The sequence below is a fragment of the Crocodylus siamensis genome, chromosome 5 (genome assembly GCF_052110815.1).
Source record: "Crocodylus siamensis isolate JL-2025a chromosome 5, ASM5211081v1, whole genome shotgun sequence".
Taxonomy (NCBI): Eukaryota; Metazoa; Chordata; order Crocodylia; family Crocodylidae; genus Crocodylus; species Crocodylus siamensis.
The window spans coordinates 15,133,385-15,156,245 of record NC_143399.1 but is presented as its reverse complement, the minus strand read 5'-3'; the positions used below and the strand labels follow the sequence as shown (position 1 = coordinate 15,156,245).

Genomic DNA, 22,861 nt, shown 5'->3' with positions numbered 1-22,861 from the left:
TACAGTGTTCCTCCCTCTTGTACAACACAGGAAAAGTCTGCAAATACAAAAACCTGAGACAGGGTCAGTTTAACAAGTTTAGACATAATGTTCTTTTTGTCATTGTATATTCATCGATCATATTGACGGTGCCTGGATACAGTATTTACTAACGGGGGGAACCAGCTTTACTGAACCTCTGAAATCCATGATAGAGGGGCGAGATTATTTCGAGAGAACAGGGCGCAGAACCAGGTCATTAGTCCAAGTCTGACCCAGGCTGGCAGTAACCGAAGGGCATTACCAAGCTGGAGGCTGTTCAGTAGCATATGTGCAGTGAGTTGTTGAGTTTAGTCCTGCCTCTCAGGAACAAGGATGCACTTTAAATGAGTTTCTTACTTATGCTAGCAAACAAGGACTGGGTCGAGATAGTCTCTCAGGCCCCAGAATGGCTTCTCTAGGGACCTGATCCGAAGTCAGTGGGGTGGGAATCTTTCTTTAGGATGGTGGATTAGTCCCCAGATTAGTGGCCAAGCACACCGTTACTGTGGCATGAGGCGTCTTAATCTATAATCCCCGGAGCTGCTCCTCAGCAGGCTTGCGCCACGATACTCGAGGAGCAGGTTTGGGTTGCGCTGCTGTAAGGGCAAAGCGAAGCCAGACATACCAAGGGATGGCCGCGGTCTTAGGGTGCACGGCACGGCCCACAGCTGGGCTCTTGCACAGCCTCAGCATTGTGTCCGGCGCTCGTATTCGCAGCTGGAATTTGTCCTTTTCTGACCTTTTCAGCTACCAGATTTTTCTTCTCAGGATCTGACTTCCCTCAAGTTTTCTATGGGGCAGAGATTGAAGTGTTATGTGAGGGCTGTTTCTCCCCCTTATTAGACAGCATGTTAAAACCAGTTGGACTTTTATCAGCCTGCCTGAGATTTCAGTGGAAATTAAATAGCATTTTGTTTTCGCCTAATTGGTCTATTGCCAAAAAAAATATGTGGTAGAATTAGATTTGAGACCGTTTGGAGGCTATTGTGAAAGCCAGTTGCATAATTTGCCCCTTTTATTATGACAACTTTCTTTTCTTTTTTTAGTGTTTATTCTAGCTAGTCATAGGAGAGCACTGGTTTGGATAGCGGGGTAATAGGACCCACATTGTTGGCTGTTAGCCATCAGGACCACATACAAATGACACTGGAGGGAATGGAAGTCCATCAGCAATCTGGTAGGGTACATTCAATGCTGTTTTATGAGGTGATTTTGAAATAGATTGGTCAAAAGAGAAAAGTAATAATATCAGCTTTGACTAGCAAAGTGGAACTAAGCCAATAAATGAGCCAATTAGCTGTAATTATCTAAATATTAAAAGCGTCCTATTGATTGGATTTTTTTTTTTAAATAAATGATCCAAAAAAGTGAAACGGAACTGGTTTGAGTGTGGGTAGGATCCATAATCACTACATAATTGCCTGTAATTGGGAAGTAAAATAAAAACATTTGAGAAAGAGTTTAATGTTCATTTTGCCACGTGCTTGTATTGGCAGGGAGAAACAGCAGTCATTGCCTTTCATAAAAAAAAGTTGAGTTAATTAGGGAATACATCAGGAGTATATTGGTTGACATGCAGCAAAAACATGCTGTTGTGAGCTAGTTTTGCAGCACTAAAAAAGGGTCCATAAATTACTTGTCTATCAGTTGTCAGTGTTGCTATTCAGTTACAAATCAATAAGATAGTAATGTCAGACTAATTTTTAAGACTACTCATGTTGCCTTTATATTACCATCCTCAGAGCAGGCTATCTTGCCTGTGTACTACGGTGCTAATTTTGGTGCCAGTTAATAGTGGTTTCGTACAAACATTTAGATCTTTTAAAACTTCCCTGCTAGGATATTACCGCACATGTAGAGCTCTTTCTCTGGTCACTCAGCTGAGGGCTGTGTATCTGGGCAACTTCATTTAAACTCTTTTTAAAACAGGGATACCAGCAGCACCCAGCCCATTCTCTGAATGGCCTATTACATTCAACCTAGAATAAATAATATAGTTGCACTCAAAAGTAATCCCAGAGGAAGAGAAGTTTAATAGATACCAAGTAGAGCAGGAAAACTAGATAGGAAGTCCACCGAGAATTTAAATGAGGGAGGAAAACACAGGAAGGTTGTTCTGGATGCTGCACAGGAGAAACCTTTTGCATGAACAGTGGCACAGCGAGAGGAGGACGGTGCTAGCACGAGCGGAGCGATTGGCACAGTGTGGGTCATAAGCCAGTGAAGCTGGCTGGTGCCTGTCTATTAACAGACTTAAAAATCTGGGTCAGATGCTTAAGGCCTCACACAGGCAAAACATTAAGGGGAAAAAAAGCAATTAAGGAACAATTTGAACCGAATCCTGCACTGAATGGCTAGGCTTTGCTGTACTTCTCCCTACAATGAGCAGGAGGTGGGGACTGGAGCCCTTACGTAGCCATGTCCCATTAGAGATTCAGTCATCTGGGGGCAGGGTTGAACCCCAGCAAGTCCTGGCACTGGAATTAGCCCGCAGTAGATTTCTAGCCTGCTACCGTACCTTTTTTTTCTCACTGACAAACTCAGGCTATAAAGAATATTTTTTTCCTCTTAGAGGATACGAATGCAGCTCAGAAAGAGAAAGGAGCGTTTTAACTCCAAACATGGGACACAGCCTCCTTACTGGGTGATCTGGGAAATCCCCCCAGTCTGTTCCTCACCTTCCTTTTCCTGTTCGATTTATCAAATAGCTGGCTGGGTCGCCTGACGATCTCCAGTTGCCTCAGCCTCCTCAACCCTTCCCTGCCTGGGCCCTGGATCCACCTGACAAGCGTAGGAAAAGCAGCGGTTTCCTATCGGACTCTTCTTACCTGTCTCCAGCCCCAACATCCAGACTTCTCTTGAGATTTCCGGGACCCTGCACCCTTGCCCTCAGCCCTGGGCTACGAGAAAGTGGGGAGTAATTGGGATGGGGAATCATACTATTCATGTTACAGTGTCAGAGCTGAGCATAGCTATGAGTTGTGTTTTTTCCAGGAGAAATATAGCAGTGTTGTAGCCATTTTGAAAAGAGTTACTATACAGTCATACACTAAAATACAGGTACTTCTCACTTAACGTTGTCCCGGTTAACGTTGTATTATTATTATGTTGCTGATCTATTAGAGGACGCACTCATTTAAAGTGGCGTGGCGTTCGCTTATAACATTGTTTGGCCGCTGCCTGCTAGTAGGTAACTACTGTGACGTATTTGGATTCGCTTAACATCATTTTGCTTAAAGTCACATTCCTCAAGAACAGAACTACGACGTTAAGCGAGGAGTAGCTGCAGTGGGATTTCTCTTACAGACATTTAGTGTGAATTTTCAATCTTTGGTCACTCCACATAAAGAAATGACAAACCAGCCACCTTTATGCATAGTTTAAACCCCTTGCAGTTCTCACCGGGACATGACATATTATGCAGCATATACATTACATACTATAGCTCATAGTAATCAATGTATTTTGGATAAAGAGTTCATATGCTATTGATCATGGATCTAACAGCAAATTTCCTTGACATCTCTTTTCCTTCTACTCCATTTGAAATGATCCGAAACGTTAGGCCTCATTTTATAATACTTAAGAAAGATTTCATTGTAATGTACTTATAAAACAGAAACAGTTACCATTAGGAGGGGAAGTACTTATTTAAATATGCTTGAACGTGTTTTCTGATTATAGCCAGGCCACAGAATGCTTGAAGTAAGAGTCCAGGTACAGTAACTAATATCAGCTTCACTGCCTGAAGACCTGACTTTTATTAAGCCACGAAAAAACTGCTGTCATTGTCAGACTTCCTGCGGATAGATGGAGGGCCTCAAGGGCAGACAGGAAGTGGAGGCATAAGGATACTTGAACTTCGCAATAAGTGCTAAGCCTTTGTCTAAATGTCTCTTCTGTTTTTTAGATGCAGTAAGGCCTATTGACTCATCTAACAATGTTTAACTGACAACCCAGTTGGATCAACTTCCACAATATGGAAGAAACAAATGGTATGGAGGCAGCGTTTTTTCCTCAAAAGCTGTTAAATGGAAGTATTTTCTCGTTTAAAACAATGTGAAATAGTTTGCTTACCAGAAATAGTGTAGGTATGTACTGGGGCCAATGTATACATTTATTCAAAATGTAAGCAAAATGTATTAAGGACACCCATTTCAAGAACAAAAGGGTAGGTTGTGTACAGTTCAGCATGTGCTGCACTCATGTTGGTTTGACTGTTTGTGATAGCTGGAACGGGGGAAAGCATGATAGTCTTATTGCTTACGACGGAGCACCACACAGTAGCTGGGGCTGTCGGATACGACTCAAGAGACCAACGTCTTGTCTCTTCTCTGTCGACAATAAGGATCCTCTTCTGCTTTTCAAACCAGTAGGTCTTTGGCTTCACATTACACTGTTGTATTTCCCTTCCTCATTCCCCTGTTTTTAGTGTGCTGGCTTCCACCGTAGACTGTCTGCATTTCAGTAGTGGTATTGGAAAAGGGCTTAGGAAATCTTCGAGACAAAAGAGTCTAAAAATGCTAGACCTGGCTGCCCACACACAAGGCAGATGGCAAAGGGGAAGAGCGGTCAAACCCTTTCACCCTTGGATGCCTATCAGTACAGTATGCTTTAATCAATATAGTATGTTTTAGGAGAAAACATGTAGTATAAGCTCAGGCTCACCAGTTTGCCTTTCTGATGTTAATAACTTGTACCCATGAAAATAAGAGCATGCAGAGATCTATAGGAGAGATGAAAGTTTGAGTATACAGTGCAGAATGTTCTTTATCAAGAGAAGACCACTGAGTAGTCTGGGTTAAGTGTCCACTTTAATGAGAGCCACTTATATTCAATGGAAGATTGTGCCGCTGCATCTGTATCTCTAAGGTAATGCAAGGAAACAAGTGGCTATTGCAGCCTGAACACATCTCATGGCACCGTGGCTTTCCTGAACTGAAGAATTAAAACACATGTTCTTCTGAAGTTTGACTTTAGAAAAAGTTTTCTTGTTCTGCACAGAGTTAAGTTACACCATTTAACCCTGTCCATGCCAAATGCTTTTTCTTTTAGCACTATTCCTTATAATATGTGTGATAATGTTCGTCTATAGGTTCACAGAAATCTCTTTGTCCAACCTGTAGTGGACCTCAAGGTGCCGAGGAGGCTAAAACCACTAAATATATATAACTAACCTGGCTAGTTTCCATCATGTAGTTTTAGCTGAATTTATCATGCATTAGGCAGCTTTTTATACTTAGACAAATTTGTAGCTTAGCTTACAAAACCAGCTATTTGCATAATTGCCAATTAGAATCATGAGTTTAGCCAATTTTTGGCTTCTTCAGTGCAACAATTACATGATTCAGCTGTAGAAAACAAGATTATATGTTTGGTATGCATTCCTCTGTGGCTCTGTCTCTGAGCAGATTCAACATTAGCATCTCAGATGACAAACGGCAAACCCTTCCTTCTCTCCTTCCCTTGTAGATGCAAACTAATAGCACAGTGATTTAGTATGGCAGCCTTACAGTGTTGCCTGAAGTGACTTCCAGCATTTCAGCAACATGCATACTGATGAGGGCCGTGATTCTCAGCTGCACTGCAGCCGTCTTGTGCTAAGCCACCTGCACAGAGCAGCTCCAAAGGATCACCACAGCATGGGGGTGGGGAAGCGGAGGGGAGTACTAGTGACCCGGCTATCCTCCAACACCAAAGGGTTGGATTGACAGCTCCTATACCTCCCCACCTCCCCGGGCCAGTATAGAGGGCATTACCAGAAGAAGGGGGGCTTCCTGGTGATCTTTCACTTCTGTAATGGCACCATCGAGCCACTGGCAGAGAGTGTAATTCACAATTACCCTTCAGGCTATTTTAACTCATCCAAGAGGGCAAACGAACAACCGGCTCTTTCATTGCACAGACACCCCAGGCAGCACTGCGCCCCTCAGCTCCAGCCCAGGCTTGGGGCTGATGTGGGAGAGATGACTTTGGACAGGGAAGTAGATTCGTTCCAAGCATTTTTCCTTTCCTGCTGAGAACATATCAGGATTTATTTACATTATTATGTTTTCAATTTACCGTCTTCTGTTATCCTCAGCAGGTGATCAGCCATCCAAGCCCGATGGGGATACAGATCAACCCAGAAGCCTCCCATATTCAGTAGAAACGCCATATGGCTTTCACTTGGACCTTGATTTCCTGAAATATGTGGATGACATTGAGAAAGGGAACACTATCCGAAGGGTCCATATTCACAGGAAGGCCAAGCAGCCAAAATTCAGCACACTGCCTCGAAATTTCAGCCTGCCTGAGAACGGGTCCCGAGCATATGCTGCCTCTTCCAATAAGAGCTGGGCTGCCTTTGCCCACAGGAAGACATCATTAGGGGCAGAAGAAACCATTCACCTCGTCACAACTAATGAATCGCCACCATTTGTAACACCCGCAGATGAGCAGAGTTATAGAAGAAAGGCCCTTTTAGCTGAGACAATCAGACAAGCTGAGGTCATGCGTCCTGAAGAAGATCTTGCCAGCTGTAGAGGGAGGCCCCAGCTGTTGAGGGCTTCCAGCATGCCAGCCACACTCCCACCAACTAAAAATGTAGAGGAAGAAAGCCAGTGCTCTGAGCCTTCTCAGTTGGTGTCACTTCCTCAGCCTTGTGATGGAAAGAGCTTTACAGAAATCCCCTTTAGCCCTGCAAAAGAATCACTGGATTCAAACCGTCCTGATAGTCTTTCATTAAATCTCCCCAAAGACACAAGAATTGCACAGCAGCAAATGAAAGAGGCTGTGCCGCAAAGCAGGCAGCTTGGGGAACAAGCAAAAACTACTCCTGAGCTGGATCACCAGCCAGAAGCTCATCCTCAGGAGGGAAAGGAAGTCCAGTCTCCACAGCCAAGTCAGCCTGCCACCGTTCAGGAGCTGCTCATGGTTACGGAGAGTGGAGGGGAAGAATGTGAAACGCCAACAATGGAAACCTTTGCACAATTAGTAAAGGATGTATCATCCTCGCCCAAGCTTTTGGATGAAAATGAGAACCATGAAGAAATAGAATTAAACATAAATGAGGTTATGCCAAGCATATCAGAGGAGAATGAAGATAGAAATGTTTGGGCTAGGGAGAATGGGGAATTTTTGGGTCTTGAATCTTCAGTTTGCCACATGGTAGAACCCAGCACAGTCACAGCACTGAAACAACACATTGCTGTTCTGGAGGAGCAACTGAGCACCAAGACACAGGAACTTGAACATATCAGACTCGTGCTAAAGCAGCAAGATGATGAGATCAAGGAAAAAGAGAGAAACATTAAAACACTGGCAAGCTCCAAAGCTCAACTAGAGGAGAAATTCTGTCGGGAAAATACCCAAGAGACCAAGCCATGTGAGCAGGATGGAAATGCCCTGCCTTACCACGATGCTGCAGTGAATACTGAGCTCATAGGAATGGACAGATTGAAGGAGTCCCAAGACAAAGGTGTCAACGTAAATATCTCAGTTTCTACAAAATCTGTAGGATGCGGTGTGGACAACATGAATCTGGAAGTAGAGAAGCTAAGTAAAATGCCAATTCATACAGATCAGGGGTTGGCAGATGTTCATGCTGGCATCAGAAAGAAAGGGACTGCATTTTTGGACAAACAGAAAAGAACTGGGACAGATATTGAGCCTGCTGTTCATACATCATGCTTCACTGAGCTGCAAATAAATGAACATATCCATGATGACTGTCAAAGCCAAAGAAGCAGCTACGATACAGAGTCCCGTGTTGCTGCTGCTCCAACTGGAGAGAGCTATTCAGGGCCTGATTTGAAGAAGGGTCCTGCTGAGGACATAAAGCAAGTCCTGATGGAAGAGGAAAGGCACACTGACCAACAGGATTCATCTGACGCTGATCCTATAAGCCAATACGTTAAAAAAATCCAGGAGCTTTTGCAAGAGCAGTGGATGTGTTTGGAGCACGGATATCCAGAGTTAGCAAGTGCTATAAAGCAGCCGGCATCAAAGCTTAGTTCCATCCAGAATCAACTTGTTAATTCCTTAAACTTGTTGCTATCCGCATACTCTACCCAAGCATCACCAGAGAAAGAGAATTCAAATGCACAGTATCAACAGTTGGGTAAATAATATCAGCAAAGGTCTAAAAAAGCGTCAGGGCTGATTCTCTTCTCATTTACTCTAGAGCAAAACACGAGGCATGCCATTGAAGTCGATGGTGTTATACCAGTGTAAAAACTAATGTCAGTGAGATCAAAAACAGACCCAGTGTGTTTTCTTAACTATAGATAAGGAAGGCATCTATATATGAGCATGCCATAAAAACAAAATTCAAACAAAAATACTTAAGGGCTAATAAACATGTAGCTTTATTCCACAAGCTCAGACTGTGTGGAAGTCCCACTGTACTACTGAGAGGGGCTATTCTGTCATGTAAACTTGATAACCAGTTTTCTTAATTGGCGCTCATGATTCTTTACTTCATTGGTGAACGTTTAAGTGGTAGGTCCTCTGATGCAAATCAGCACAAACTCAGTGCAGCTACGTAAATGTATACAACCCATGACAAATCTGCATTTACCCGGCCCACGGTCTTTATAAAAAGGTTGTCCCATTTAGAAGCAATAAATAAAGAAGGGGAAGTGAAGTGATTTTATTCTTCTGGGATCAGGAAAGTGACCACTGTTCAGTCAGAGCGATATAAGGAGGCTTTGTAGGTGAAAACCTGGCCCCCCTTTTCCAAGGAGTACAACAGGAGGGAAGGTGGATTGTGCCGCAGTGACCCCATTCCTACACAGCCCCACAAGAGATCGAAGTAGGGTGTTCCTGAGGGCACTACACATGGATTTTAATATTATCAGTATCAAAAGTACAAAAAGACCTATTTCTAAGGAGTCAGAGCAGAGCAGCACTACAGCAGTAAAGTCTAGCTACACTGGGAGAACATGTATAGGTGTCAGTTGCTTCCATATGTTAATATTCCTGGTGCCTGTTAGATCTTTTTTTGTTTTGTTTTTTGTGGGTTTTTTTAATGGCCCAGCTTGAGCCTACATGCAGATACATCCGCAGTTCTATAAAATGGGCAATTAACATGGTTCTGCTTACGAGCTATAGCTTGTTACAGGCATATTAATAAGGTAGAGAATAATCGTTCTATACTTTCTTAATCTGTGATTTTATATTTTGCTAGATCTCTCTCCAACCACAAGTCTTAAATCTATCATGAAAAAGAAAGGTCACGGTTTCCATGCAGGAGGTAATGGAACCAAAAAGAACCTGCAGTTTGTTGGGGTTAATGGTGGGTAAGCATCATTTAAGAAAATAAAACTGCATATTAGCTTATACGTTGTCATCACCAGCTGTATCACTCAGGAGATAAGATTTTTCTTTTTCAAATCTTTGATTAAAAGCTCATTCAAAATAGAGCCTCTTTTATCCCTTCTTCAGTTTAACATCAATAATTTTCCAGTAAATGCTGATCAGAGAGCCTGGGACATCAGTACTGTTACAACGATAATGAGTGGCACTGACGTAACATCCCTGAAGACTGAGGTCCTCTTCACACAAATCCCTCAGGGCCTAATACAAAGCCCAGTTTAGTTTTTTCATTAACGTCAACTGGTTTTGGATCAGTCCTGTACTGCATGGACATCTGCATCACAAACTTCCACGTCCTGCCATCTAAAGTTCCTCAATATTGGGCTGGAGGAACTTAAATTTATGTCAGCTCATTCAAGACAAATAACAGAGACGGACCTATACGCATGACGGACCTCTGCTCCAACACATGCTAATTGGCGTGCATCAGAGCAGACTTCATTAATAGTCTGCTGCAAGTCTGCTGGACTGTGCTAATTAGTGCACTCCGGCAGACTCCGCTTCACATGTATTCAGCATCCCCGCATTGTAAAATGGCAGTGGGGGCACTTTAACTAAATCTCATCGAACAAGCTTTAGTTAAAGCACCCCCACTGCTGAATACACACGATACTGCAGGTGCTTTAATTAGAGTGGCTCCCAGAGAGCCGCTCTAATTAAAGCGCCCCCTCACCCCAGAGCACATGTATGGACACCTAAAAGTGCTAACTATGATGTTGAGTGTTGTACAAACACTTGTTCTCTAAGAACAGGACCGAGACCCCATCTTTTCATTATCATCCCCTTGGAGCCCCAACGCCAGATCCAGAAGGGACCTAGGTAGCTAAAATCTGCTGAAATCCCATTCCAGGATTTGGAATATTTCTGCAATCCAACCCCCGTTTGATGGCTGCCTAACCCTGCAAGTGCCTTCCTTTTGGCCCAAAAGGATCCTTAAGCGGCTGCAGTTCTGAGTTGTTCACGTGTCCAAAATAGCCTCAGTCTGAGCACCTACCAGGCATCTAATGCCCATCTAAGCCTGACTGGGATTTAGAAACTGGTAGAGTGATGTCTAAACCCCTTGGGTTGCTAGATTAGGTGCATGCACTCTGAGCACATCTTATACACACCAACAGCATTGGGATCTTCAGCAGTCATAGTTGATTTTTTAAAAACGTATCTGCTGGTGATGGAGATAGTGATGCCGACCTTTTACACCTTAGCCTTGTGATTAGATCACATGCCCAGGGTGTGGGAGACGGGTTCAAGTCCATCCTGAGCATGAGAGGATTCAAGCCCAAGCCCTCTGCTTCCCGGGAGAGTGCCCTCCCCAGTAGCTGCTCTCTAGACCTCCTGAGAAACTTTGCCTCAGTGTGGCCCAAGATGTCATGGGCCAGCAAGAAAGCAAGCAAAGAGGAGCCTGAGTGTAGAACCTGGTCCATGATCTCTGAACCATTTGTACATTTTGCATTAAATAATAATTGGCTAAAAACAAAAATAGTCCTCCCCCATCCTCTGAAATTGTTGCTGTTCAATAAATGAGATCCTGAAACTCTTGCTCATATAGAGCGATACTTGGGAAATGAGAGTGGCAATGCACCCCCAAATTCTGGCAGGAGCTCAGGTGGGCTTGGTGCCGCTCGTCTAAGGCGTCCAACATAGAAGTCACTATGGGTCTTATCCAAAGCCCATTGGAGTCAAGGTGTGGGTTCACTGGGTATTGGCTATGACCTTATAATCATTAAGGGGGAAGGAAATGTGAGTAATATATGGTGTCCTCAATTAGTTATGAAACGACTTCAAGTGAAGACACAAGCTGCGAAGACAGCTCATCAGAAGGAAATTCTGACTGCGAGACAGAGAGAAAATACGAGAGTGTAGCGCACAGACAGGTGAGAGCTGCCGACGACCGTGACTGCGCGTCACCTGGAATCCCCCAGTGCACGAGACATGAAGGTGAAGAGCTGCAGGAAAGAGAAAACCCAACAATGGCCAGCACTCAGCACAAGACTGACAGGTAACCAGACAAACAAGCTAATGCTCTAGTTTGCTGCCTTTGAACAACAGTGATTTTTGTTCTGAGTTTAAGTGAAAAGGCCAGCCTGTCTGCTGTCAGCAGAAGTAATAATGTGTGTGGAAAGAGAGAAACGCTGCTATTGCCCGATTATGAGACATCCAGTGCTTGTCTGATGAGGTCAGCGGGAGCCAACCTTTTTGGCAGGTGTGCCACAAATTAACCCCACACCATCCCCAAGTGCCGCTGTCATCCCTTGTCCTTCCTGAGTCTGCTAGTCTGTTTCTTTCCCTGTGTTCCCTGCCCAAGCTGCTACTTTGCTTTCTGCTCCCAGCTCCCTCCCCAGTCTGCCATGTGCCACACAGAGAGACTGCCTGTGCCACTTGTGGCACCAGCGCTGCAGGTTGGCCATCCCTGGGCCAGGTTACCATAATTATATACATAGAGCAAGTTAATAGACTTATGGCTTCATTTTAGGATCTCATAGTGCTGTTGCTATCTGTGGGGTAGAGGCTTTTGTGGGTGCGGGGGTGAAGAAAAATAACTCAAAATAAAATTATGTAAACAGTGCTTTCAATCATTATGGCATTTTTCAGAATGCCCTGGCAAAATGCATGTTACAGTCAAATGTCTCCTACATGCTGCTTTTCAAAACTGTGCATTTAAACATTAGATCTAGACTGTAAAAATCACTATTGATCTCCTGTCCCGTGCCCTGTTTATTATGTTTCACAGGGCCCCTCTACCTGTGCAGGTGAAGGTGCGATGGGATCCAATGCATGATCCACACAATTGCACATCCTGCCATGCCACATGTGCATGGCAGGAGGCATGTGTGTGGGATCGCGCATTAGATCCCATGTGCCTTATTGCTGGTGCAGGTGGAGCCTGATCCTGCAACTGCTGTGATCTCCCAGCTGTGGAGCCAGCCCTCCCCTGACGGGTGGGAGATTGCACCTACTTTGGTCATCCAGCCACAGGGATTCGTGAAGCCTCCCACACCCCCCAGTTGCTGCAGTCTCCCAGCTTCAGAAGTGTTTCACACACCCCCGCACCTGGGAGATAGCAGCTGTGCCACGTGGCTGCCAGGACCCAGCATCCACAGCTGCGGGATGGTGAGTCACTGGTACCACAGGGTGCTGCCAGGATCCCACTTCCGCAGCTGTGAGGCTCTGGGTCCTGGCAGCCATGGAGTGCTGTTGGCACCCACAGTCTGCAGCTGCTGAGCACTGCCAGGGCTGAAAGTCTGCTCAGCTGTGGGACTCCCAGCCCTGGCTGGGCATGGTGCACCCCTGTGGCTGGGAGCCCAGGTAGCCGAGGGGGCTCCTGGCCACAGGGGGGACCCTGCTACACATGCAAACTGAAGCTGGACACACCAGCTGTAATATTATTGCACATTTTCAGGGTTTAACTTTATAGCTGGGTGGACCTTTTTATGATGTGATGAGGAGCATTATAATAGGCTTGGTGTCATGGGATGATAGATTGAAGGATCAAGGCACCCGGAAGGGCTGGGAGCTTCTAAGGAGCACAGTATTGGAAGCCCATTGGTACCAAGGATGCATACCAGGAAATAGCAAAAGCGTGCAGGGACAAAATCAGGAAGGCAAGGATAAAGAAGGAGCTGCACCTGGCAAAGAAGTTAAGGGCAGCAAGAAGTTTTTTAAGTATGTTGGCCAGAAAAAAAGGACCAAGGAAGCTGTGCATCCTCTGTTAAGCCAGGGGGAACTCCTAACCAAAGATGCAAAGAAGGCAGAGCTACTCAACAGCTACTTTGCCTCAGTCTTCACCAAATAAATGAAGCTGCCAGACACGTAATAGGGATTTGCTGGATAAGGAAGGGGGCTAGTTGAGGGAGGAGATAATGAGAGATGGTCAGAGAGCTTTTGTTGGGTCTGAATGAATTCAAGTCAGCAGGGCCAGATAAGCTTCATTCCCAAGTCCCTGAAGAAACTGGTAGAGGAGATCTCAGAGCCCTTGGCAAAGATCTTCATGAAGCCGTGGGAGATGGGCCAGGTACCAGAGGATTGGAAAAGGGCCAGAGTAGTGCCCCTCTTTGAAAAAGGCAAGAAGGAGCAGCTGGGAAACCACAGCCTCTTAACCTCACCCCGATACCTGGCAAGTTACTGGAACATATCCTAAGGAAGGCTATTTGCAAGCATCTGGAGGATAAAAGGCCGATTGCAAGCAGCCAACATGGACTTATGAAAAACAAATAGTGTCAGACAAATCTAATCTACTTCTTTGACAAAGCAACTACTTGGGTGGATGAAGGGAATGTTGTGGATTGCTTCTCGGCCTCTTGAAGGCTTGGATCGAAAACATTTACTTTTCTATCTGGACTTCAGCAAGGCTTTTGACAAGGTCCCACATGACCTTTTCATAAACAAATTGGAGAAAAGTGGGCTGGATATAGCTGCTATAAGATGGGTTGATAACTTGCTCAATAGCCATAAGCAAAGGGTCCATATCAGAAGTTCAGTGCAGATAAATGCAAGGTGCTGTACTTCAGGAGGAATAATAAAAAATGCAAATACAAAATGAAAGACACCTGGCTGGATGGCAGCTCTTTGGAAAAGGACTTGCGCATCTTGGTAGACCAGACTCAGTATGAGCATGCAGTGTGATGGAGCCGCAGAAAAGGCCAATGTGGTTTTGGGCTGCATCAACAGAAGCATTAGGTGCAAGACCCAGGAGGTGATAGCACCTCTCTACTTGGCTCTGAAAGTACTCAGCTGGCGTACTTTCTAGCAGTTCTGGGCTCCACATTTTAAAAAGGACATGGAGAAGCTAGAGAGGGTCCAGAGGCAGGAAACAAAAATAATGAGGGGCTTGGAAGGCAAGTCATACGAGGAGGAGCTGAAGGAGGTACGCGTGGTCAGCTGGTGGAAAAGGTGCTTAAGTGGGGACATGATAGCAGTCTTCAAATGCTTGAAGGGCTGCCATAAAGAAGAGGGAAAGTACATTTTCTCTCTTGCTGCAGAGAAGAGGGTGAAGACCAATGGCTTGAAGTTTCAGGAAAGTTTAGATTGGACATCCAGAAAAATGTCTTCACTGTGAGAACAGTAAGGCAGTGGAATAGACGGCCTAGGCAAGTTGTGGACTCCCTCTCACTGGAGGTGTCCAAGAAGAGGTTGGACAACCACTGGTTGGGGATGGTTTAGGCATCGTTATGTCTATTTTCTACCATGGGCATTTCCTATGCTTCTAGGCTTTGCTGGTTGCTCCAACCCCCCCTCCCTTTTTTTCTGCTATATGTGTCAGGGTGTTTTTAATCTTCCCCAAAGGCACTGGGTGTTGGCTATAGCTAAGGCCAATTGGATGTGCCAATTCTTCTGCTAGGAGAAAAGTTGGAGGTTCCTGGCTCGAGGGTCTTGCCTCTCCACTCAGGGTCAGACTGATCATCATATTTGTGGTCAGGAAGGAATTTTACCCATGCTCAGATTGGTATGAGCTGTGGTGGGGTTGCCTTTCTCTGCAGCGGGGTAGGGGGAGAGAGAGCATGGTCCTCTACCCGGGACTTCTTAAGAATATATTGACAACATTTTATAGAAGCAGGGCATTGGCTGTCGTGGTTCCCCTGCTTCCCTTGTGGCAAGTTCGGGTGTTTAGGTCTATGTTTTGTCAGGGTTGAGGGTAGTCTTACGTAGTGTTTAGATTATGCTTGCATGAGATGGTTTGGATAAGGATGATCCTGCCTCAGGCAGGAGGTTGGGCTAGATGACCTCTGGAGGTTGCTTCCAGCCATACTTCTTTATGATTTCTATGACTAGGTACTTTGCATGTGTAGCTGGTGTTAGTTAATTGCACAAATTAACCAGTTTATTGTGCAACACCTGTAAGCATAGGGGGGGGCCACAAAGAGCTTTGAGATGCAGCTATCCAGGCTCTCCCCACAGCCGATGGGCCTTACAGGTTGAGGGCTGGATCCAGTGACTTTTGTGGGCATTTAGTTGTTGATAAAGTGGGTTTCCTATCAGATCCAGGAACAGAATTGATTTTTTTAACCTTTTTTAAGTTTATTTTTTTAAAATATAAAGGAAATCCATCCAAATTTACAACTGATCCTATCAACATTTAGGCATGTGCTCATCGTCTTTGTTCAGAGCTCTCTCTTACAATTCATTTACAAAAATATTTTCCTTTTTTAGATACAAGCCATCAGAAGATTTTCTTAATGGCTGCCAGTTACTGAGGAAGCACCTTTCTGAAATAAGGACCACTGGTGACAAACATTTGGTACTGGTATTTTTCCAATTGGATTCTAACTCTAATCCTCCCCTGCTGGTCCTATAGCTCACTATCTGGATGGTGCAGTGCACGGTTATTATACCACACGTTGGGTGGCTTCATAAGGAGAAATGGGCCAAGCTGGCTCCCAGGATTTTGGTTTTAGATTCATGGCCTCTAGAAAGTGCTCTCTCTCTCTTTTTCTATGTTTCTGTTCACTCATGTCAGTCTAAAACCTAATGAACTCCTTCCCTGCCCCACTTAAAAAATCTTTTCCTTGTTTTAAATCAGGGGTTCACAACTTATGGCTTATGGGACAGATCTGGCTCCAGAGTCTTTGGACCCAGTCCACAGAGATGTGGCTTCAGCTCAGGGAGGGGTGGGAGTCAGAGAAGGGAAAGGGGCTGTGCCCAAGATGCACCATAGCAAGGAGAAGGAGCATAGGTGGCTTGGTCCTAGCACCAGCTCATCTCAGACCCAACCTGACCTGGGTCATTTTGGGTTGTCATTGGAAAATGTTGCCCTGTTCTAAACCATAAGGAAACCAAAGTAGCACCCACCCATGCAAACCCCATCCTGCATGTTAAATAGGTAACGGCAAGGCAGTGGATAGGAGGATTTAGGACGATTTCCTCACTGCACTGTGTCAAGCAGCTCTCGTTGCAAGAGAGACTCTAGGTCTGACTTCAAGAACTGCAATGCTGGGAAAGAATAAAGAGGCTAAATGGGATCTATCTTCCCTCCCTAACTAAACAACTGATGGTTTAGCAGGGGCCTGGGTTTCATATAGACTCTCTCTCTAGGCAAGGCTAAAGTGGGGAAGGCACACAATCCTTGTAAAAACCGTGGCCGCTCAGTCTTCGTATATAGTGCAAGAGAGTCTAAAATTGACTAATTGATTTTATGCTGACTAGCTGGGAAGAAGAAGCCTATGCATCATTAGTTTTTGCTTATTTGGAAGTTTTTACTCATCGAGTGGAGAAAAGTTGCACCAGGAAGTGCCTAATGAGCAGAGTGCACACCGAACCCTTCTTTTCACACAGGAGGGCTTCATCACATTTAGAGAAGGGAAAAAAGTTTCACTAGCCTTCTGCTATGTGTCTGTGTAACCAAGGTATTATTTATTGTTCCACAGACACATAGCGGCAGGCTCTATTTTCTCTTCTCCTTTGGGACTGCACTGTTAGTAAAGATAGGTCTATATCCGGGGGGGGGGGGGTCAAGCTCATTTGGGACCCTGGCCTGGATCTAGACTATGGGGCTGTTTGCAGACTGGATCTGGCTACCACCATAAGACAAAAGGAGCCCTGCTCACTTGCTTCTGCTGGGATACACCAAAACTGGAGAGAAGGGCAAATGGGTAGTTCAGGAGCAGCTCCAGTGGTTTGGGACAAACCTGAGTGTCCATTTCCACCTGAGGTCCTTGAGGGTAGCCCTGTAGCATGTGCTTGGGGCTACTCCAGCCTGCCTGCTCAGCCTAATTGCAGTCTCTGGTGTGAACCTATAGGAGTGGGTGGACGGGGCCTATTTTGTTGAAGGTGAACCTGAGGTCTATATGACTTCCCTCCTGGCTTGCCCTGAGTTGGAATAAGGCACTTCCTTATTCCCCTGTGCCAGTTACCCATATGCTGGGTAGCAGCACCTGGAAGAAAACACCCTCCCCACAGATGCAGCTCTCTGCCCCATTCAGGCAGGAACTGGGAATAGGCAGAATCATGGCAGAGTAGAGAGCACCCCTAAATAGCAAGCAATGCAGATATACTGGCAAAGAAGATTCATTGCTCTACATTGGGATGTGGAGGTGTCCAGGAGTCAGACTATGACTGAATTATACTGTGTAGAGCCCAGGCAACTTTTGGGCAATGCACTACCTCCTGCATAAAGGTGGTGGAAAGTCACAGTTTAGCACCGAGTTTGTAGAGCCTTTGGGGACGCTATTTTATTTTGAAAACCAACCGGTTTGCCCAACTATTTGGGAAGAGATGTTGGATCAGCATAGACTAACTCCTGTCATTATAAAAAAGAGCACAGCTGCTGTGGTACATAAAACCAGTGTACAGGTGTTGAGCTCAGATTTGTGTCTACTGTTACCTCAATAAATATAATTGCTGATTGAATTAAAGTAGACGGATAACTGGCTCATCAGAAGCAAATTTTCCATGTAGCAAACCTCACTCTAATAATGTTTAGCGCTATTTACAGTCATTCCCTTTATGGATGTCATTTTTAATTAAAAGAAAAATGTTATCCAACAAGCAACTACTGCTGCTTTTACAGCATATTTTTATATTTTCTTTACCAACACAAACCACCTACACATTTATCAGTAAATGCAAAGTTTTGTTTACTAGCCACAGAGTAAAAATCTCAGCTCTGGCAGTGAACTATCAGTAGGAGACCAACCAGTCCCGCAGTCAGGCCCCTGCACCCTTGCTACAACTAAATGAGAAGTAAAGTCCTATAAGTAACTGTGAATTGTTTGTGTTTTAGAGACATGTCTTCAATTCTGTCTGTCAAGAGTGGTTCAGGGTGTCAAGCAGGAAATCCTCCAGCCCAGAGATTGTTGCAGTGTATCTCAGGGAATTCCAGGCGATTGATCCCCAGTTACTGAAGAAGATTGTAAACCTGGCTGATGGAAATGGGAACACTGCTCTTCATTACAGTGTTTCCCACTCCAACTTTCTGATTGTGAAGCTTCTGCTAGATACAGGTAGGAATTGCGGTGTTCGTGTGTGTGTGTGTGTGTGTGTGTGTGTGTGTGTGTGTGTACACAAATTATTTTGGATCACAATGTTTAATGCCTTGCTCAGATTAAAAAAAAAAAGATCTGAGCATAATTCTAAGGTGCAGCAAGCCCCCAGTTCATTGAATCAAATGGAGGGTCTATCCAATAGCTTTGGGAAAGATTGGATAGGACTCTTACTGCTGTGAGCAGTCCCTATTGACTCAACTGGGACTAATTATAGTAGTAAGCATTTCACTTAATTGTTCGTGTTCACAAGATCAGGCCCTGCAATTAGAACAGAAACAGCTCAGCAGAAAAAAAAAACTGCATTGTAAACTACTGAACTTTTAGCTCATGCTGTAAAGAATGAAACTTCCAGCTGAGATTTTATCAGATAAAAAAGCAAGTGCTTTCAGACTGAATAAAGAAGCTTTTGCCCTTTCTTGGTTGGCAAGACAATCTGTTAAATGTTAGGGAAATGGCATATTATCATACACATCTATAAACCAATTGTTATAATAGACTTCCAAGTAACCCCAGAATATGGAGAGAAGTTTGTTCTCTTCTCTTGTTATATGCCCCAAGGCAACTAAGTTCAAAGGGGAATACTGGAGTTAAATGTTCTTTGGTTTAGACACAGTTCATTTCTAATCTACACCACCAAAAGCATAAAAGCACACACTGGAACACTAGGAGTGATGGATTTCTTAAGGGAATTTGCCGATTTGCTGTTTCTGAAATGAATGTAAGCACTTTAAGTCAATAAAAGCATAGTTTGACTAGCACTAATTGCTTGCTTCATCTGATTTAAGAGTCAATATGTCTGCTGTGAAAATCACACATTTTGAAACAAATTAATCTTGAATTCATGCCTAACCCCTACTGATGAAGCAATTTAAGGAGGCCTAAAAGGGCCTGGTTGGAAGTGAAATCACGCTACAAATCTGCCATAGCACCTGAAACTTCAGCCTAGAAATCATCTGAGACTCTGATCTTTTAGATTGATACATCGCTACAACCAACCTAGATTAGGGCAGCATATCTGGCAAGTGTCCCAATGGCAACAAGCAAAGGAAAATCAGAATCTACATAGTGGTTCAATAGCTACATCAGCTCTGCAGTGTGGACTTGAATAAAACTTGGTTATGGAAGCAAGTTCACTGGAACAGATTTAGGCTGTGCATTGGGTGAAATTCACCTTTTTTGTTGCACCCCATGACCTTATTGTGAGAGTTTAAACAAGTGGTACATAAGTACGTCATGAGTGAGGGTAGGACTGAATTTTACACCTCTCGAGGAGTCATGCCGTTAGTGGAGTGCCATGGTTCATCAGAATAATGCTGATGACCACGACCAGACTTTAACTGCTTAGAAATAAACATTCTAGCTCTGAGCACAGTATGATGTAAACAGACACTAGGGCTTTCATTATTGCTTGGTGTTTGTAAGTCATTGAATGCACTGACATGTCAAGTAAGGAGGAGCCCAATCCTGAACACCTGAGGTCAATAGGAGTTTCATCATTCTTCACTGGGAGAAGGATGTAGTTTAGCTCACTTACAGACTTGTCTGAGGACACAACTCTTTTGCCATGGCCTTGACCTTGCAACTAATCATTTTGCCTGAACAAGAGTCATTGCATCTCTTAAATGATAGCAACAAGTTTAACCCATATCCTTTTATACTTGTCTTCCCTGCACTCCTTTTTATTTGCTCAGTTTTCTTATACATAATTTCTTATGCAAGGTCTCTACCTTCTTGTTCTCTAACTTTACATTTGAATGTTTCTCTCCAAACCCCCTTCTACTGACTCTTTTTTGGTGTATAAATCTTCCAGGTGGGAGGGCAAAGGGAGAGCTATTTCTGTTCTCTCAGAAGTCAGTAGAACAGTTTCTGTTCATTTCACCAATTTCCTTCCAATTTCTTTCTTCCGTCTCCTTCCCTTCTACCTTGAACACATTTACTTTAATTAATTATAGTACAACTTCCTCCTCTACTCAGCTTTTTTATTTCTGTTGCAACTTTTTCTCTGCAGTGCCCCTCCTTAGAAACCTCCTGTCCTTATAGATTCATAGATGTTCAGACTGGAAGGGACCCTGGAGGATCATCAAGTCATGTCTCCCATGACAGCCATGCACCAGGGTCATGCGGCCTCAGCCAATTCCCTGGCAAACTCCTGGTCAAGGTCTTGACCCTGGGTAGCGGGGTTGTAGTAAATTCCCACCATAGTATTCCCTGTGCCGTGTTCCCCATGGATTTTAACCCAGAGGGTCTCAAGTTGTCCACCGTAGGTGCCAATGTCGGCTTGCAGGGACGCATAGCTTTCCTTGACATAGAGAGCTACGCTCCCACCCCTTTTGTTCACTCGGTCCCTCCTGTACGCGGTATAGCTGTCTATTCCTGTGGTCCAGTCATGGGTGAAGTCCCACCAGGTCTCCGTTATCCCTATGACATCGTAGTTATTTGCATTTAGCAGGAGGACAAGTTCCTCCTGTTTATTCCCCAGGCTCCTGGCATTTGTGTATAGACACGCAAGTGTCCCCTTAGGGGCTCCTGCCTTGCCTATAGTTCGTTCCAGGGCTGGGGCAGGGGTGGGCTCCCTTAAGTGCCTTGGCCTGCTGGCTTTGCAGGGGTTGCTCAGCGGGCCAGCAGTGGCGGTAGTCCCCCCATCCCCCGGTGGGTTTTGTTTAAAGGCCGGTGGAGCAGGTCAGCCCGTCTGGCTGAGAAGAGCCTCCTCCCCAGCAGAGAGAGGTGGAGGCCGTCCCTTCCCAGCAGCTCGCTGCCTCTCTCTCCAAAGCGCGGGCTGTGGTCATGGAAGCCAAACTTCTCGATGACACCAGCGCCGCAGTCTTTGGTTCACTACCTGGATCTTCCTCTCCCTCCTTAGCCCATAGCCCAAGACCTTTTTTTTTTCCTTTCCATTTCCCCCCTTTCACGTCCTTCACCTTTTGCCCTCTCCTTCAAATCTTTTCCTTTTTTCTATTTTTTGGAGAGATGATCCTTGGCAGTGTCCCTGAGATAACCTGAACTACCACAGACAGTCCTTACTGTTCAGTTTACCTAGCTTGTGTATACCTCTGAAAATAGCTACTACTGAAAAGCAGTATCTCAGGTACTGAGTGTCACCATTAGCTTTGTCTAGAGTTGCCATTTTCAGTTCTCAAAGTTAACGAGACACAAGTTCAAAGAATTCAGTATTAAAATTGGCCAGTCCTTTTTGACTATCAATGAAGTAAAGTTTCCACAATGAAGTGTTACATTGATTTAGAAAGATGGTGTGTTATATAAATAAATCTTATTCTGTCTATGTAGAATCATAGAAAAGTAGGACTGGAAGGTACATATGCAGGTCAATCCATCCAACCCCCTTCCTGAAGCAGGACCAGCCCTTTCCCAAGCATCCCATACTGTGTCTAACCTATTACTAAAACTACACAACTCAAGCCTGTCTCACAACTACAAGGCACAGCACCCTAACCTGCCAATACCAAGTGCTTCTGTAGTAGACAAAAATAGCCCTGACACACGTAGTAACAGGATGGAAAAAAATTCCTTCCTGAGCCTATGTAAATATATATGAAAAAAAATACTCTTGGCTTTAGGTGTATGTGACGTGGACCATCAGAACAAAGCTGGTTACACTGCAGTGATGATCACACCACTGGCCTCAGCAGAGACTGATGAAGACATGGAAGTGGTGCTAAAGCTGTTGAAATTTGGGAATGTTAACATACGGGCAAGCCAGGTAAGCAAGTAATCAATTGTCTGTGGGTTTTTTTGTACAGCTAAACTCATCCAGCTGGATCCTAGATGATGCCTAAATTGCCTATAGCCTACAGGGACTAGTTGTCTTCCAACCACTGTGAGGCAGTCTACAGGATTCACTTGGCAAAAATAATTCACAAATCAAACCCTGCAGACACAACAGTCAAACTATAGTCAAAATGACTTGGTTCCTGTTACCACTCCCAATGTGAGGTTGGCTTGAATAAGGATGGAAATGGTTGGTCAAATAATCCAATGTTGGGATCCAATTATTACATGGTTAAATGGAGTCTGAATGAACATAGTGACTACTCTTATCAAGAGCTGCAGGTGCTCCATTGTGCAACCTTTTTGATGCTACATCAACAAAGTGTAACTAACTTATTAACACTCCGCGCTCATAATTAATTTCCTTCATAATCACTCTTAAAGATGTTGATAGAGAAGACAATTACATTCTTTGTGCTTTATATACCGTATGAAACTCAGAAGCAAGATGTGTTTATGTTGGAAGTTGCTAGTTTAGAAAGTTAAAGCAGCAGATCCAGCCAAACTGCAGTCCACGGTGCTTAATTAAACCCTCTGCACTTTGCCAGCCAATCACAATGATGCTTCTCAATCCAAGTACTGGTAAATATGTAGCAATCAGGTGCTGATTAAAGCACTTGAAGGAAAATTAATGCTGAGGCCTCATCCTGCAATGGGCTCAGTACTTTGCTAAGTGCTCTCAGCTCCCACTTGCTGGGTGTTAAGGGAGGCACTTGGAGCCT

At 44.5% G+C, this 22,861-nt stretch overlaps 1 protein-coding gene across 4 annotated transcripts in view; it reads left to right on the top strand.

Moving 5' to 3' along the window:
• Window positions 1-22,861, top strand: part of KANK4 (KN motif and ankyrin repeat domains 4) — a 53,930-nt gene that overhangs the window by 20,415 nt on the left and 10,654 nt on the right. For 2 of the 4 annotated variants that reach the window (XM_090048529.1, XM_090048530.1), the window contains exons 2-8: window positions 3,932-4,016; window positions 6,107-8,122; window positions 9,191-9,302; window positions 11,144-11,374; window positions 15,523-15,610; window positions 18,092-18,311; window positions 21,929-22,071. In XM_090048529.1, the coding sequence (XP_089904655.1) occupies window positions 4,001-4,016; window positions 6,107-8,122; window positions 9,191-9,302; window positions 11,144-11,374; window positions 15,523-15,610; window positions 18,092-18,311; window positions 21,929-22,071 (2,826 nt within the window). In that variant the 5' untranslated portion in view covers window positions 3,932-4,000. Of the gene's footprint in view, window positions 1-3,931; window positions 4,017-6,103; window positions 8,123-9,190; window positions 9,303-11,143; window positions 11,375-15,522; window positions 15,611-18,091; window positions 18,312-21,928; window positions 22,072-22,861 lie in introns of all 4 variants that reach the window. The other 2 variants (XM_090048527.1, XM_090048528.1) reach the window with 1 other exon arrangement.